This window comes from Triturus cristatus, chromosome 11 (assembly GCF_964204655.1).
Source record: "Triturus cristatus chromosome 11, aTriCri1.1, whole genome shotgun sequence".
Lineage (NCBI taxonomy): Eukaryota > Metazoa > Chordata > Amphibia > Caudata > Salamandridae > Triturus > Triturus cristatus.
In genome coordinates, this window is record NC_140594.1 from 995,063,202 (window position 1) to 995,076,753 (window position 13,552).

The window sequence follows — 13,552 nt, forward strand, 5'->3', positions numbered from 1 at the left end:
CATTATTACATCAAGACTTGACTATGCTAACTTTCTACATGTAGGGCTTCTGAACTATTTTCTCTAAAGAGATCAGGCCTTCCGGAATGGCGGCAGCTTGATTAGTCCCTAGATATTGCACATATGAGCTGTTCTTCAGAAAATCCACTGGCTCACTATGATAGGATCCATCAGTTTCAAAGTCTTAAGCATTGTCCACAAGGCTATGTATCATCAGGTGCCTCTCTCCTCACTTTGGCCCTCAAAAACGAAAAAACTACTTTGATGGCACATTACTTGCAAACAAAAGGATCTTCAATGGAAACTTCTTTTGCTCCCTATTTTACTATACTGTATGTCCGTGATTTTGAACATAAATTCATCTATATTAGACACTAATCCTCTTCATTAACAAACCAATTTATGGAAGAGTACATACAAGTTAGTTTTATCATTTGGAATGCCGACGAGCATACTCAAGCAATTTTTAGCTTCGATTAATTCAACTGATTTGCACTTCAGTTCCAACTACAGCAAGACCGCCATTGACCCTTGACAGCACGATAATGCCTTTTGAAGGCCAACACGATTCCAAAAACTGATGGAACAATACTTTAATATTGCAGCAACCACCCTAAAGCACAGAGGCAGCCCAGCCCTACCATATGGCCAATAGCTACATATTCACAGAAACTGTAGATGGAAACCGGTCTACTTCTGGGAAGCCCAGCCCCCTCCCCCCCAAAAAAAGTAATAAACTTGACTAGAGGTTATCCCAGAAAACTTAGAAGGCAGGGTACTCCTGGTGTAAATAAGTCATCACTTCTAGGAAAGTATAGAGACTGATTTAATTGTTTGTGTAACCACCGTTTGCTCAAACAGTAATACTGATTAAGTCTATTGGTCTGACTAATGAACTTTCCAAGTTCTCATTGCAAAAAAGCTAGAATTTGATGGACCACTTTCAAGTCAAATTCAAAAAAGTCTTTATTGCGAATATTTCATCATAAAAGACATACTAACATTTCATAATATGCAATTCATTAAAAATAGTAAGAATATAGTTGAGCACAATAAGCTTAATAAAACAAATAAATAAGTAACATACTAAAATCAGTAATAAGAAAATATTAAGTATACAATTTTGCAAACGACTTGACAGTTGATAAAATTGATAATAAAAGAAATAGTAGAAATCCTCCTGCCTGGACCTTAAAATCAAGTAAAGCCTATACCACGTTTGTCTCCGCATTATTTAAGGGCCAGATAATTAGGGACTAATCCTCCGGTACCGTAGGAGCCATGCCCAACTAATAAATTTAGCCACACCAATAACCACAAGTTTTGATGTATCAGACTTTAATATTCGGCTAGCTGCCTGCGCAGATCTAACGCCCAGTTCACGGCATACAGGGCGTAACTACAACCGTCTTGGTTGGAGATACTCTGGGCAGACAAAGAGAAAATGATCGACTGTTTCGATCTTATCCTCACATAGGGGGCATTTATCACTACTAGATGTATTCCAGCTTTTTGTAAAACAACGTAGCGGTAGGGAGCAGAGTCTAAACTGGTGGTAAAGTTTTCGATCCTGCAGCTTTGTTATTATGTCCCAAAACTCTTCAAGAAAGGAATCATCCTTGACAGCCAGATATGTTGTAGTCAAAGAACTACCAGTCAGGGATGCATGACGCTTAACTTTAATCCATTGCCAATAGGTGTCCCTAAAGATTTTTTTCGGGGGGAAAACAGCCATCTCGGGATTGGTCCATAACTCACCCATCCCCATATCAATCAAGATAGTTTTAATTTCAGACAGCCAGCTGATCCTATGAGAGCTCCCTAGAGCTTTAACTTCTAGTAATGCCTTGGCATATAGGGACAGTTCTGGGGTAATCCACAGGCGCCGCCAAAACGCCAGCTGCCTATACCGCACCTAGTCCTCAACAGGCTGACAACCTAGGTCATATAAGAGGTATGCGTGGGGATGATTGTGGTAACCCTACTGCAGACCTAAGAAATTTGTTTTGTGCCACCCTCAGGGAATCCAAATTGCTAAACCCCCATAGTTCAGCACCATTCATTACCGCTGGAAGAATTTTAGACCCATACATTTTAATCAGGGGGGCCATAGGTTTAGTTATGGAGTGCCTATGTTCTTTGAGCAAAGCTCCACCTAGTTGTATATGCTTTAGGGTGAAGAGGTCAATCTGGGACTTCCAGCTTAGATTGTCACTAAAAGTGACCCCCAGATAGGTGAAAGTAGATGTCTGTTCCAGAGTGGCTCCTCCCATTTCAACCCTTGCTTTTACTGGTCTAGCACCACGAAGGACCATAAACTTGGTCTTCCCCACATTTACCTCAAGCTCATGTTCGCGGCAAAACAACTCAAAACGGGACAGTGCTAACTGTAGCCCCTGACGCGTCTTAGAAATTAAAAGAGTGTCATCCGCGAACATGAGCAAGGGGACTTTCATACCAGCTATGGAGGGTGCATCTGTCGGGAAGTTTAAAAAATAATTTATAACCCCGTTAATGAACAAGGAAAAAAAGGTGGGGGCCAGTACACACCCTTGTCTTACCCCTTTGGACACCTCAAATCTTGTTGTCACCTCCAATGGTTTTCCCCAGCGAACCTCGGCGTATGTATGTTCATGCAGGTTAATCAACAGCCTCAACAGTTCTGGCGGCATAGCCATCTCCCGGCGGACTTCCCACAGTTTGGGCCTTGGCACAAAATCGAATGCAGACCTTAGGTCCACAAAGGCTGCAAAAAGCATGCCACCCCCAAGATATACTTCCTTCCAATATAAGAGAATGAACCTGAAAGCTTGGTCGAGGGTTCCGACATGCGTCCGAAAACCCGCCTGTAATGGCGTTAGTATATCAGTTTCGGACATCCAACTCTGAATACGACCCAATAGCAAACAAGCTATAATTTTTTGAACTGCATCTATAAGGCTAATCGGGCGATAGTTGGCCGGGGCAGAGCGATCACCTTTCTTATAGATCAGCAATATCTCTGCCCCGAACCAAGAATCCGGAACCAATGCTCCACTGGCCAGGGCATTAGCAAGGATGGTTAAATAGGGGACCCATAGGTCCTGCTCCTGCTTAAATAAATCTGCGGGAATACAATCGGGTCCCGGGGCTTTACCACTCGGAAGAGATTTCAAAATTGCCTTTACCTCACTGGGAGCAAACTGTAGAACTTCTTCACCACTAAATGACCAAGTTACTGCTTCTAACCTGTCCCTAGACTTAAACTGGTTTTCAAAAAAGCTAACCCAATGTTCAGGTTCAACATGAGTAGTCGAGGTCATATCCTGCGGGTACCTGCCCCATTTAAGGAGGTGCCAAAATTGGCACATATTTCTACCCTCACACGCCTCGTATAGCTCCCTCCAACGAGTTTCATCCCAGTTTTTCTTTGCTTTTGTTTGGGCAATTTTGTATGCAACTCTACAACTCCTAATGGTTTCTGGTAACCTAGATTTAATAGCTGTTAACAAAGCTTTATGGGTCTGTCTACAGCTTACATCGTACCAGGAATTTTCCCTCAGGAGTTTAGTTTTACCATTAACAGGAATGCTTTTAATGAAGAGAGATTTAAGCCCCACAAATAATTCACTATAGATACTCGGGATAATACACTTAATCCCCTCCTCGGACTCACATCTGGTCAGTTTATGCATGGCTATACTAACCAAATTCCCAATAGCAGCCCGTGTATTCACATTAGAAGCTATCTTTGGCCAACGAACCCTTCTCTGGTCATTAGTTAGCATAACTTGCGCAATACTAGCATCATCGATGGGGGAACCAATAAAACTACTATCAGATAAAGACAACGTCAGGGGGTTGTGGTCACTTTCTAACCTATCAGTCACCACCATATCTATGATAGCCGGCCACAACTCCCGATTAACCAGAATATAATCTATTCTACTCCCACTTCTGCCATTGTCGAAAGTCATCTTCCCAGACCTGTCCGATTTCGTTCTGCCATTAGCAGCCCTCAAACCCTTTTCAAGGCACAGTCCCTTCACATGTAAGGCTGCTTGGGTCCATTTCCTTATGGGTTTAAGTTCCAACTGAGGGATTCCCCACACGGAGTCCTCAACCTCAGACAGTTTCCAGTCATCATCGCCCAAAGGCTCAAAACAGGTGTTAAAATAAAATCACCTGCCACCACCCTGTGACCCTCTATGGGCTCAGTACTAAGTAATTGCTCCAGAAGAAAAACTGTTGTGGAACACTTACCTCCTGGAAGACCCCTCACATAGATATTTATGATAAGGATGTTAAGACCCTTTGTGGAGGTAACCCTGATGGCCAGGATATCAGGGTTATCAATCGGAACTTCCACTACTGTAATACCCTCACATTGGCGTACCCATGTAGTCAGGCCTCCCACCGGTCTACCTCTAGGGCCCTTAACGGCTGGTTTAAAGTAATTCAAAAACCCTACACGAAATATAGCATCTACCGCCCAGGTCTCCTGAAAGCACCATATATCCGCCTGGTCGACAAAAACCACCTAAACGGGTACAGCCAACCTGGGTTGTAACACGGCTATATTCCAAGAGGAGATCGTAACATTGTGGCAACCAATTTTTGTATTTACCTCCTGGTTAGCCAGGTTAGAAGGGGAAACAGGACAGACACTGGGTAAACATTCATATGTAGGGCATAAAATAAAAACACATTCCTCTCCTTGGGCCATTGGATTTACATGAACAAGTAACTCCCGTCATGATGGTACTAGACCCCCTATTACCACAGGCCGAGGGAGGACAATGCTATCCCTCAGTCAGTCGTTATCCTCCAAGGTAGATAAGGCGGAAAATCGATTATGTGTCATAATAGGCTGCAGACCCTGCTGGGGAGCACTATGCGGGGCCCAGTGCTGTCTGTTGAACATGGCCGGTGCTGGTCTATAAAAATAACCTAGGGGTAGAATCAATCTCATTGGGGGTGGGAGCATAGTGGGAGGCCATATCTAGAATATGTTCTACCAGTAGCGGGGACCTAAAGCTCAGTACCACACAATCCCCTGCCAATGACTTTTGGGAATGACCAACCAAATTCACCCGCCTAACCATTTTAAATTCCTCAAACAATGTTTTACTGGCCCCAAATGTATTCCCAAGACAGTACAGGGCTTTGTTTTTTAGATTAGACCAGTGCTCCCTAGACCCTTCTGGAAGTGTTGGAACGTTAGCTAGAATAACTGTGTAGGGTGTGGCTTCCGGGGGAAGATGTAAACTTGATATCGCATCAGGGCCCTCTATAACTTGGGCAACAGACCTTAACCTATTCCCTATTGACTGCTGTTCGGTCGACGGCCTACTACCAATATTGGGAGTGGCCATAGACCGATTTGGGAGTTCCCTAATCACTAAGGGATCATGAATGAGGGTTATCTGCTTGAGGTCTTGGGGCATAGTGTCTATTAATAGCCCCTTCACCAGTGTAACTAGCCACTATCTTGGGATTCGACTCGAGTAATGATGCGGCTAAAGATTGTTTACTTATCAAGCTTGCTTCGATGCAGTTGAGCCTTACCACCACAGAGTCTAACTTTTCCAGAACGGGTTGTATGAGGGATACTAACTGTTCCTTAAGTAGAGAACATAATAGCTCGAAGTTATGCTGGGCCATAGGTTGCGATGGTGAGGTGCCTACAGGGGCAATAGGGTTCCCATGGAATTGAGCCTCTATGTTACCGGAAACAGCCTTAGGAGCACTTTTCTTACTAGGACCTCGTCCTTTCCTTTTCTTACAGGGCTGTTCGCTAGCTTTGGCTCCAGTAACTTTTTGTTTCCCCCGTGTGGTTACCATAGCTGGGTTAGAGGGGCTACTTACAATTAAAGAGGGGTCTGTAATCCCAGACCTAGATGTTAAACATACAGGTCCCGTCGGGGAACAATTACCAGACCGATTATTCTTTATGTTATCCTGTACAACAAAAGGCTGTGCACAAGGTAATATTAGGGCTGGTTCCAGGGATAGCCTTCGCTCCATGGCTAATATCTTCTGATTAATTGCTGTTTCTGCCCTAGTTAAATAATCTTCAAGAGTCCCCACCATCCTGCCCTCAGCCTTCTCTTACTCATATCAATAGATTACTTGCCACCTAGGGAACCCGTATTTAAATAAACAAATACCCCACAAATTATACAGAATAGATTTGTAAATCCCTACAACGTCCAATCTAACCACGGGATACAAGGGCCAAGAGAGAGGGCCCAGCCCGGCCTCAACCGGTCACGGACGGACGGGCGCCGCCCGCGCTGCGGGGGGGCGGCGCTTCTGGGGGGGGGGGGTGAGGCGGCACTTCATAGCGCGTTGGTCTCGCCTCCCCCTCAGGTGGTACAGCAGCACCGGGGCTTATGGGATTTGTAGTCCCCTTACTGTACACAGGTGTGCAGGTGAGCGATTACAGGTCGCTGGAGAAGGAAGACAGTCTATCGGCCCCGGGACTCCTGTCCCACCGGGGTAGAAACGTGGCAAGAGGAAAGGGCAAGCCAAGGGTCTATGCTAGTGTCCAACCAAATCTGCTGGCCATGGGGGGACAAAACAATTTGGTGGGTCATTACTGCTTTGCCAGCTGTGCGAAATTAAAGTTAACTGAAAATAATAAAGAATATATGCGCGTCACCATTAGACAAACACTTGGGCACTCCTCAAGCTGCTATTCTAGTCATTTGGTGTACTTGCAACTTTATCTATATAGGACAAACAAACAAACAAACAATATGAGACTCCATATTTGAGCAGAATTAAGAGCAAAACCATATCTACTTTTTTGCTCACACACTTTACAGAACTAAGGGCCATATTTCTCAACATTGGTAATTGAGATTATTACCGAATCGAAATTTGGAAATCGCAATTACTAATGTATAAAACTTTTAATTTTAATTAGAGATTACCAGAGGGTCACAAATCAACCTAGCTCATGAATATTAATGAGGTAGGTCGTAATTTGCAACCCACTAGAGAATCAACACCATCATAGAGATGGTGGCCTGTTGAGGTTAGTAGACAACCATGACTGTGATTGCTTTTAGAGGTCTTTATTTTTATCACAACCCGCTTTCCTTTAAGGAAACAGGTTGCATTTGATTAAAAAAAAAAAAATGCTTTTATTTATTTTGTTGGTTTAAACACCACTGACTGCTCTTAACTTTTTTTTTTCTTTTACATTCACAAAGGGGAAGGGGTCATTTTTCAATTGCATTACCACTACATGTCCGTTAATTATTAATGTTTTGCTGTCAGAATTCAGTCACACAACATTAATACATACCATTCCGATTCGATATTTAGAAAGGATGCCCTTCCAAATATCAAATCTATATTTGTTCGCAAACCAAAATTGCAATTTCTTAACATGCTACACAATCGCAGTATGGGAATGATATATAGCAAAATGGTTGATTCGGAGAATTGGCCCGGTTGCAATAGCATTACAAGCTTGATAACATCTAGACCTAAATCATTCTGAAACTAATACTCACTGGCAGGTCAAACTTGTGGTCCAATCCCCTTGGTGCCCTACAGCTATTACTCAGCAAAGCAGAGTGTAATTGGATTCTGAAGTATGACAGTATCACCAATGGTTTAAATAGAATGGAGGAATACCATATGAAATAGTCTACACTTAAGTAAATGTAACTTTCTCCTGGGCCCTCAAATACACCTACATGGCTACAGCACATCGTTCATGTACACTGCTGTGCTCCCACTACACTAATGTCTCCTAATCATGTTCATGACAAATCTAATCCATTTTCTGTATCCTTTCATTGTCTAATCTACTGACCTATAGGTTTAACATTTACATTTTATGAATCGCTTGTATAACAGCCATTTTATAATTTGTAAAACGTACTACTGTAGTTTCTTCACTCATGTTATTTTATCTACACATCAAAATTTATATTTTATAAACAAGCCCATCAGTGACCCATGAGTTGTCATACACCGATGACACTGTGGTGAATCTCCTTTTCCAAAGGCCCAAATTCTAATCAACCGCCTTTCAAATTATTTTATTTTTCATTGCCCTTTCTCCCAGCATGAGCATAGGCATTTAAACAATCTCTCTCTATAAGGGCCACTCTGTATACAAGTGCAGTCAGCTTTTTGTATTTATGTGAGGTTCATCTGCCCGCGCTCTCTGTATTCATTCTTGAATGATGCACGGACCATGGCGGTGTTCTCATGCTTAATTAGCGTGATGTCAATTGTAGGTGCGGAATCGGATTCGAGATTCCTTTTTACTACACTCTTGAATATCAAGACTATGTTTCTTTTATATATGCTATCTGCAGACGGTTGCAAAGAAGCTCCATTTTTGATCATCAACCAGAACTGTTGTGGCGCAGGACATTTTATTTTTTTTAGGTAATAGAACCCCATTCTGGGCTTCTATATTTTAGTATTTGATCCATTTTGTTTTCTAAAGTGGACTTTGATCTCTGCTAGTTTCTTTATTAGACTAAATTGGAGTTTTTATATTAAAACAATTTAACAACCCTAGTTGAAGACAGGCTAGACAATTGTTGGTTTTCTACTATTCTTTTCGAAAGACTATAGTCCTTTATTTTGAAAAGTGATCAGAATTCCACCCTCACCGAACTATTCAGCCAGTGCTTATGACTGTCAATGTAGACACCGTGATGACATTTTACTATCAAGACACACAGGTTGCTTACCAAAAACACATTCTTTAACAAGATTCAAGTTATTTACCACCCGTTTTTGCTTCATGAAGAACCCAAAACATTTCAACATTTCATATAACAACCCTCTACGATTCCTTAATTCCGATACAGATGTTTCCCATATACGCTTTATCCAAGAACATAACCTATTAATATTTGTTTTCAATAGCAAAAACTACAGGTGAATAGTTGTCAAAATAGATTTCTCTCCCCTATGGGCGTTGAGCACTCAATCCTTGCAGACAGAAACAAAAACACATGCACATAGTTCACAAACTTAAGCTTACCTCTTCCAGCTCTGCCGACAGAAATATTGTATGTTGGTTCACCACCTTGACTCTTCGTCCTGATGTCCATTGTGCAGTCATTGTCAATAAACATACTATCTCTGATCACAGAGCACTTCTTTCCGCCAATAGTCAAACCGCCAGTGAAAAATCCCTCACGGTCTTTTCCTATCAGTACATCTATTTCAGCAGGCTGGCAAAGGGAAAAAAAAAAAAAAAAAAGTGTTTACTATTTAACAACCAGTCTCTTAATTTTTAAAAACATATCACGTTTCAGTATAGGTGTAAAATAGACATAGTGCCCTATATAATCGAAATACGTTAATATCACTGCCCTACTTCAAATGAAACTTTTGTAGCGCACCATGTTTTTAGTGGTACACAACTTATTAACCACTGGATCAAAGGACTAGAAGACCCCGACTGTCATAGCAGATGTTCGTAGCAAGCACTTGATTCTTAAAACATCAATTTGGTAGACCACAAGAAAAAAAGATTAACCCATCCCTTAGATTGATCACGTTTATTAAATATGCAATTAATTTTCCAGAAACAGTTTAAACAAGCATTGGCAAAATCAAAAGGTCTTGCCCTTAGAAAGGAGTGTTGACTTTTTGGCTCTGGTTGCTTCTACTACGGTTAGTAAAAAAAAAACGTTTAAAACCATCATCCACTGCACCAAACATGACACGCCCCAGCCTGAACACATATGCCTGTACATCTTTCACAAAGAATAGGCATGCTTCAGCATCCCAAGGGTAGCAAGCGCTAATAAATGCAAACCTTTTTCCTTCTTCTATCCCTTTACTATCCTTCTCAAGCCAAATAAATAACTTACTAACATATCCACCACTCAAATTACTTTTATATTTTCATTATACTAATTCACCACTAATCCTTTATGGGTTCCGGAATAGCGTGCTACACGCTGAACAAGCACTTTGACCCCTCATCAGGGGCAGTAAGCGCTATATAAATTTAATTACAATACAATCTAGATGCTGCAGTAACGTTTTTTTTGGGTCCAGCCTGCCCCCACCATGTTCACCTATACAGGAATATGTGTCACCAGTATGATGATGTAGCTGGCAGTTTAATTAAAAAATTTTAAGAAAAAGACATACTTTTTTTGGTTCAACAATGTGAACACCCATCTCGGAGTGGTAAATGATAAAGTAAAAAGTGGATTGTGAGAAAGTACATCATCAAGACAAAAGCTGCCCAGTAGCATATTGTAGTTCATCGTGCAGGACGACGTTCCGGTCTGTGAAGCAACTGAACACCATAGAGCGGCTAACAGTCTGCAGCAACGGGCAGTGGAGGAAAAGGAAGGAAGTACTGTGAAAGCCAATAGATCTCCCCTATGAAAGCTACTGGCTTTATCAATGTTTTGCAGCCATGTTCTACAGCAGTGCATCTACTGTGCAGTGTGGCTGAAAAAGCACTGTGACTCAGTCAGTCTGGTCGTTGTCAACTGCTTTTCTTTTATTTCTCAACAAGGAGAGAGGGAGAGCCAGGACGGTGGGTGGCAACACGGAGTGAGGGACGGTAGGAGACAAGGTAAAAAAAACTACTCACAGCCACGGCCTACTGCCACAGAGCTTTTTATTGCACCCCCTCCAAGGCAACTGGGAGGACAGTAGGTAACTATGCAGGTGGGGAAGCACACGGACATCAGAGGGTGCACGGAGGGGCTGGAGCAAGCAGACGAACAAAGGGCAGGAGAAAGAGGATGTGGGCAAGCAAACTAAGAATGGTGGATGGTAGGGGCTGTTGGAAAGCAGATGAGCAACAGAGGGTGGGGCAGGTATTCGGGCAATGGAGGGTCAGAGGGGGTGGGGACTGTGGGAGAAACATGGCGGGGGGAGAAGTACACAAGGAAGACTTGAAAAACACTGAAAAGAGCGGGAGAGCTGAGCGGGGTAAAGGTAGCAATAGACTGCTTGGGAGAGGGGGGAAGGAACAGAGTTGGAGGGGGTAAATGAGAGAGAGCATCATATTGAGGACTTAACAAGACACATGCACTCCCATTAAGTGTTGTAAGCAAAAGAAAAAATGTTTCCTGAACGTAAGCGCTAATGTCATCCAATCAAAAGGATGGTATAGAAGCATTGCTCCTGGGGATGAACAAACAAAAGAAGAGAAAGACCATCTATTGAACAAGCATGCGAGAAAAGACTGACATGAAAGCCAATCAATGATAAGCAGTAGGCTGACTAAAGCACACTAAGCATTGGTACCATCCACAATAGGCATTACAACAACAAACAGCAATATCACATCTAAGCAATGAATTAAACAGAGCTGTGAGAAAAAGAGCTAGTGCGGGTGCCACTGCTCTGGCAATCTTAACAGGGAAATATCTACAGGGTAGCCTAATGACATGAAGTGGAGTTCAACAATCACAGCGGCCTTGGTTGATTGAAGTGAAAGAACCACATAGGGAACTGGATATCAAGAATTGTTGGGGTCACTGCCAACAGTGAGGAGAAGTTTACTATCTTGTTTTGAAAATAATCTGAAAGCAGCTCTTTACTAGGTGTGATATCGAAAAATATGCTGTATGAGCTAGGCTGTTACAGAGAAAAGGAAACAGGATCTCTTTCACAAGGTTGACAGAGAATAGAATATGCTCGTGAGAATAGGTAGCTCTGGCCATTCTTAGTTTTTTTGCATTTGTGTATTATAGGCAGGCCTACTAGAATTATGTGACAGGGGAGCACCAAAGTGTGCGGCAAGTAAAGGCAAATTATGGCGCACATTTTTGGATAGCATTACTTCAATTTTTTACACATGGTAATACTGTCTGGGAAGATGTCAACTCATTAGACCCAATTTGACAATAAAATACATAAATGAGCCACTGAAAAATGGGCAGGTAACCCTTGCGAAGTGTCTTCCAATGCATGTGAACATCTCACCAGGCTTGTATAACTTTTGATCCATTTAAGCTGGAAACAATTTTTTTCCCGCTAATATTTACACATTACGCAGATGAGGATGGATTATGTGGCAAATCCTTAACTATGCGAAATAAAAGTGGCAACAGATCGCATAATTCCAGTGGCCATGAATATATATGGCTTTGTTACCTAGTTTGTATGATTGCCTCTCTAGATAGCGACGTTTGGCTACTGATTGATCTTTGGTACACCTGGGTTTGAAAGAAGAAGCCCAAAGGGATTTAGACGGTTTTGTGGTATTCAGGCTATTGATGAGCGAGTTGTTGAACAATCTGTACAGGTATAAGCAGAGATGCTGTAAATTCAAGGATGTATACAAACTGCTGAACTTTGCGTTTGGACCACAGGGGCGAAATGGGCAGACTGTGGGATTATTATTATTTTTTTTTTTTTAGACAGAGGTGCTTTAAAGATTTTAAATGAGATGGCTTTGTGATCAGACCAGACAACCTCTAAGGCGGTCTGAAATTGAGCTATCGACCAAATAAGAAACTGGTAGTTAATCCAGTTTGTTAAGTGCGCCCAATCACTGATTTTGCAAGATTAAGTACATGGCATGCTCAGACTAACTCGTGTACGGATGTCAGGGTAATCATTAACATGGAGATTAACATCTCCTACACCTAATAACCTCTTAACTTCTGAGGCTTCACAGGAGGGACAAACACATTAAGAGAAGTGAAGACTACTGCACATGCTGACCGAAGAAGAGCCAGCAAATGAGTGACAATATAGCTATGTAAAAATCAGGAAATGGAGGGAGGGAAACTGAGGTTGTGATTCACTTTCCTCTTATACAGTGTCACAATCAAGAGAGATTGGACCTCGAGTTATCTGGGAGGGGGTGGTGGGGGGGGGACTACTGGACAAAGAGGAAAGACATTTTCCTTAAAAAACTCCCACTAACTGAATGTTATCCAGTGCAAGCTTCATCAGAGTCCTTCCCAAAAAGCTGAGGGTCGAGGCATGCTGCAACCGCTTTTCTTGCAAGGTAGTAATTTTTAAGGGAAGAGGGTGTGGGATCTATATGAAGTAATCTCTAAAATTGCCTAGTTGGTGCTGAAATCAGTAGTTATTCATGGTTCCGTCTGGCAAGGTCAAAAACTGGGAGAAAACAGGCTAGTTGGAGTTACCATCACTCCTTGGCCCTCAAGTGGAATCAATTAGTTTTTGCCATGCACCTCAATTTAGTGGCTTTCGTCAGCATCAGTATGTCCCCATTAATACACTTTTTCGATAGGGGGGGATGGCTTTTTATGTAATCATTCATACACCTTACACTGCTGTAACAATCTTTCTTGGAGGTGGGTCAACTTATTTAATGGGTGCCTGGTGCCCCACACGGTCCAAGACCTATTCACTGCCTCCGGAGCCTGCAGGACAATGAAGCTAAGCAATGGTAAGCAGTGGGCAGGCTCAATGCCCCCAGTAAGTAATCCAAATGTCTTGCAAGTGACAGTGCATGTACCATCTAGGGCGTGGCTTAGAAACTACTACAACTGTACAACACCTTCAGGACAACACAAGCCCCAAAGGACAAACATGCGTACTGGCAGCATTTATCTCCCATTTTAAATATTATAAGCTG

The 13,552-nt window shown here is 42.3% G+C and overlaps 1 protein-coding gene across 3 annotated transcripts in view; it reads right to left on the reverse strand.

Annotated features, from left to right (window-relative positions):
* PFN2 (profilin 2) overlaps positions 1 to 13,552 on the reverse strand; it is a 119,287-nt gene that overhangs the window by 64,986 nt on the left and 40,749 nt on the right. For all 3 annotated transcript variants that reach the window (XM_085635102.1, XM_085635100.1, XM_085635099.1), the window contains exon 2: positions 9,002 to 9,194. In XM_085635102.1, the coding sequence (XP_085491228.1) occupies positions 9,002 to 9,194 (193 nt within the window). The remainder of the gene's footprint in view (positions 1 to 9,001; positions 9,195 to 13,552) is intronic.